Here is a 5,077-nt window from a genome sequence, read left to right as displayed (position 1 = left end):
GAAGCGTCTGACTTCTTAAGTGACAACTTGAGCCAGAGACAGAATGTCCCCGCTGGTCGGGTGAAAGCCTGCGAATGATTTAGTGTTCGCCAATCATCACGTCGATGAACCGCGTTACGTTGCTCTATCCTGGTCCGAACCCGGTTTATTTAAAAACATGAGGTTGGCCCTTTTTTAGAATAGGACTCTGGGTGAAGCAGCCAAGCACGCCTCCCCACGTCGGGTCTGAACCCTCTCCTCTGAGCTCTCTCTCTCTCTCTTTATGTTTCCATTCTTCCACACAACCGCTTCCATTGTTCCGTACCTAATGAGTTCAACACCGTGCATGTCTTTTGAGGAGAGGCCGAGTATCTCCAGGCGTTCGGCGCAACTGTAAACGTCTTTTTTTGACGACGGACGACACTTCACGCAAGCAAATTTTAGTTTCGAGCGTGAAATGGACAAAAACGTAGAAACCATTTCTCAAATATGTACCGCGCTTGTTCTCCATCGGCTTCTGCGGTATCGACGTTAAAGTGACCCACATACATTCATAGAAGACGACACTTTGACAACTTCAAACACGCACACAAAGTTGAATTATTGACTTCCAAACATGGAGGTAGGAGCCCAAGGCCTCAGCAGGCTTCAGACTTGTCAAATCATCCAAAAAGCATCTGAAACCCTCTTTCTTTTTTGTTGCAAAGGGTGGAATCAACCTGCACTGCAGCCAACTTCACCATACAGACAATATGTCTTCATGTGCACAACCACAGTGCAACACCACCGACGCCTGCGAGGAGACACACTGTCGTTTCTTTTGTAGGTTTTGGAGGCTTCAGGGTAATCAGAGTTTTGTACGGTCCAGAAGATGACGAGGCAAAGGCTGCGATTTTTATGCCTTTTTTTTTTTTTGGGAACATCCAAACTTAAGGCATGCATGAGCTGCATGAGCTGCATGAGCTGCACCGGGTTGAGTCTCCTGATATCAATCCAGGGAGAGAGCAAAGCCTTCAGGGGTTAGGCAGGTGTTATTACAGGCTTGACAAACCGACACCCCCTGAAGCCACTGAGGGGAGCTGGATACCTTCATTATAGAAGACTAGCCGAATAATATCAGCACACATCAGCCCGATATATATATACAACCCCCCCCCCCCCCCCCCAGACAGCAGCTGCAGAAATCCCTCTGGCTTTGTTAAAAAAAAAAATCGTGAGGTTACTTTTTTTTTTTTTTGGACGCTCCACAGGAAGAGACAGGTAGGAGAAGGGATGACGTTGGACAGAGAGGCCCTGGGCTAGATAAGAGCCCTAGATACACTTTGACATGTGGCTCAGCACCCCCCCCCCCCCCACACACACATACACACACACACACACACACACACACACACACACACACACACATATGCCAACGGGGATTGCCCCAGGTAGAGATCTGCTTGTGGGACCTAATACAGGGTTAAATGTGGCATGACGGGCCAGCCCCTGGGAGGGTTGATTAACTGTCATTCCATCCTCTCTCCCCCCCCACCCACCCCCGTGCTTTAATGAGCTCCATGCCGATGATCTCCGCCTGAGCGGGGAAAAGAAAATCTTCAGACGGAAGGAGGTGGGTGGGAGAGGGAAGGGAGGGGAGGGGGGGGGAGATATTTTTAGGGTTATTTTCAGATCCAGGGCCCACTTTCGGCACTCGAGGCTGGAAACTTAAGCGAAAAACGTGGTGAGAAGCTCAGCGATTGGACCAATTTGATGAGGCAAGAGGCGGAAAGAGCGATAGAAGGCGTGCGTGGGTAACAGAGGGAGGATTTGGCGGGTACGACAGGGGCGTCGATCGAGCCTCTTTTTGTGTCGTACTTTAAAAAAAAAAGGGGGAATCGGCTCATTTCATCTCGCCGACGTCTGAAAAGGAGGAGGAGGAGGAGGAGGAGGAGGAGGAGGAAAAGCGATTCTCATTTTTCGCCCACGGAGGGAGAATCTACACGGCAACGTTATCAAAGAGCAATCCCCCGCAGAGAGGACGCAAGCTATCATCAGAGGTCTTCACAATCAGCACCATCAGGCCTCCTTCCTCCCTCCCCCCCTCCCCTCCCCTCCCCTCCTCCCCCTCTTTCTTGTCTTGTTGCCGTCTCATCCCCTCACTATTCACAGGTGAAATAACCCGTCGTTCTCCTGCTCCTGTCACTCTGAACCTCATCGCTGAGATATATCGGACAGAGCTTGCTTTTTAAAACCACCTCCGCTGCTCGTTCCATTCACCGCCATCACATCAACGGACGTTAACAGTGTTGGCAGCCTGAGCAGCAGGTTTAACTGGTCCATAAAATAAAAAAAAGAAAAAAAGAAGCTCCGCCGGTAAACTGGACGGTAATGGGGTCTAATTAGCTTTAAAAGAAACGTCGACGTCGTCTCCTCGAATGGTGTCAGCTGTTTATGGGGAGGGGGGAGGGGAGGGGGGGGGGGGGTTTAGTCAGCCAGTCCTGGTTAAATATTGATTCAACTGCAAAGACGGGAGCATGAATACACCAGGCTCACTGTTTATGAGACAACATTGTCAGAGGAAGGATGCAAAATGCTACGAAAACAATAAAATATTGATGGTTTCACGCTCACAGAGCGGCCGTACGTTACTTTAGAAGAAAAAGAGGGCGTCGGTGCGCTTCAAACAAAGTGAGACCTTGTTTCCTTCAGGAGAATCAGGACAGGTTAGGTTAACTTTCAAATTACAGACGAAGCGTCAATCACGACCACTTTGTGAAGTGACTCGCGAAGCAAGCAGATCAGGATTTAAACTTCTTACTCAAGCTCTCTCTCTCTCTGTCTCTGTCTCTCTCTCTCTCTCTCTCTCTCTCTCTCTCTCTTCTCTTTTCCTCGTCACACTTTCTGGATGCACAAGAGGGTTCAGCACTAGAGTCGCACCGATTGCAATTTTCTCGGACAATTAACCATTTCCAATTTTCTTTTTAAGAACTTTAATTGACAGCAGAAACATAAACAGTTTTGTCACTTTTTCTTTGATGGGAAATTGAAATTCCTCGCGTGTGTGTTCACAATCAAACACCGACTATTAAACAACTTACATTTTATCGCGTACTTTTTGGACCGTTAGCGGATAGATGAAGACAGCGACGTCACTGCAAACCTGCCTGTCTGTCCTCTCTGTCTCTGACTCGAGCCTCTAAAGTGACACACTTCCATGTCCATTATCCACACAGAGCGGACACGTCACTCAACCTGCCACTGCTCAACATGGAGGGAGATATGACACGATGTGTGTGTGTGTGTGTGTGTGTGTGTGTGTGTGTGTGTGTGTGTGTGTGTGTTGCGGCTCTCACCCGGGTTGCAGTCAGTGAGCAGGGAGCAGATGGACAGCAGCACCTTGGAGATGGTGAGGGCGGGACTCCAGTTGTCCTTCAGGATGTCCAGACAGATCACCCCCTGACTGTTGATGTTGCAGTGGTAGATCCTCGTACGGAACGTCACCTGGACACGGACAGAGGAGGGGTTAAAAACCAGTCTTATACATTATTTATATATGTGTGTGTGTGTGTGTGTGTGGTGTGTATGGAAAGCTTCTTCTTCACTTCACTGAAGCCCTTGAAGCCATCTGAAGGAATCAGGACAGATGTTAAATAAATGAATTAATTAAATCTGCAGCCTCTGATTTGAGAAGCGCTCAAGCGCCGCCGCCACCTTCATTTAATCACAGGTAGACGACAACGACAGGCTCCTACAAAACCCAGTCCTAAATGCTGCACTAAACTCTGTCTGGGTCCATCAAACGCTCTTTTTTCACCGAAAACAGCCCACCTGCTGCACGGAGACCAGGTGGAGAGACCGCATCGGACATCGAAGGCGAAGGGTCCGTGAGAGCAAAGACAATGAGCCGGATCAACACATTAGAGCGGCTCCCTGGAGCCGAGGGGACCAGCAGAGATCGTGATGATTCTGGGTGGATCCATTGTTCGCGTCAAAATAGTGATCGCATATTGCAACTTTGAATCCGGCGCAAAATTAGGCAAAGATTACATCACGTCGCGACGGTCATGATTGTCTATCACAGAGCCGACGACACCATTTTCAAGCAATGTTTTACCAACTTACTATGTACAGCTGCTTTGCACACTTCTTTATCATTTTCACTATCAATTAATAACTTTCACCACTAAATTCAACAATTGTTTGGTCACTAACACTAACTGAATCGTCATTTTCCAGAGCCCAAGTTTTCTCCGACCAACACTAAATAAAGACAAAACTAAATCTGCATATTTGGGAAGCTGACAACATGCTACTACGGGTCAGTTTTCCTTCATAAATGACAAGAACCAGAGGCGAGATGAAGCTGTGACAATAGTTTAAATATAGTGTACACTAGGTGTGCTGACCGCCGTCCACCGTGGGACAACCACCACTTCAAATCAGCCGAATGATCCCGCCCGAGTGACTTTCTGTCTATCGACCAATCGATTCATCGTTTCACAAAAAAGGCAACCTTGCTGCCCGCGCAGAAACAATTTTAAACAGTCGAGCTTGTGAAAACACATTCTGATTGATTCCCAAAGTCCAAAACGAGCCCGTGATTGGACGTCTGCCAATATACTGATGCATTAATAAACATCCGGCTGACCTCAGCTCCACGGTAAACGCTCAGGAGATCCGTGTGCGTCTACGGTGTGTGAACGTGATACCGGTTCCCTTTAGTCGACGGCGAAGTGAAGCCAGTCCTGCAGACGTCAGCACAAAGCAGCACAACATAATTAAGGAGTGACCTTTGACCTCTCCGCTTCCTTAAAACGAGGGTTTGCCCGACCAGAACGGGCTCGTTCGCCGCTCCATCCTCCTCCCCCACACCTCCCCTCCCTCTCTCTCTCTCTGCTTGCTCCCCCCCCCCTCGCTCCCTCTTTTATCCTCTCATTAACGCTGCGTTTCCCTCCCTTCACATCTCCTCGTTTTTACGAGAAACAAACGACCCGCCGGCCGTCTCTTCCTCACATTCCACAGGCCCGGCGTTGCAGAGGACGAGGGGGGGGGGGATTTGCCGGTTGGACCGGGTCTCGCGGCCGGAGCCTTGCCCCTCTTCTGTTCGTACGCCTCG

General features: G+C 49.1%; 1 protein-coding gene across 1 annotated transcript in view; it reads right to left on the bottom strand.

The window, feature by feature from the left end:
* LOC137868061 (ubiquitin-conjugating enzyme E2 E2-like) overlaps nt 1-5,077 on the bottom strand; it is a 47,667-nt gene that overhangs the window by 1,437 nt on the left and 41,153 nt on the right. Inside the window, exon 5 of the mRNA XM_068704574.1 lies at nt 3,315-3,462. Coding sequence (XP_068560675.1) covers nt 3,315-3,462 — 148 coding nt within the window. The remainder of the gene's footprint in view (nt 1-3,314; nt 3,463-5,077) is intronic.

Source organism: Cebidichthys violaceus, unplaced genomic scaffold (genome assembly GCF_023349555.1).
Source record: "Cebidichthys violaceus isolate CVI_PGR_0920_01 unplaced genomic scaffold, fCebVio1.0.p SCAF_96, whole genome shotgun sequence".
NCBI lineage: Eukaryota > Metazoa > Chordata > Actinopteri > Perciformes > Stichaeidae > Cebidichthys > Cebidichthys violaceus.
Note: the sequence above shows the minus strand (reverse complement) of the source record. Positions and strands in the feature narration are given on the sequence as shown.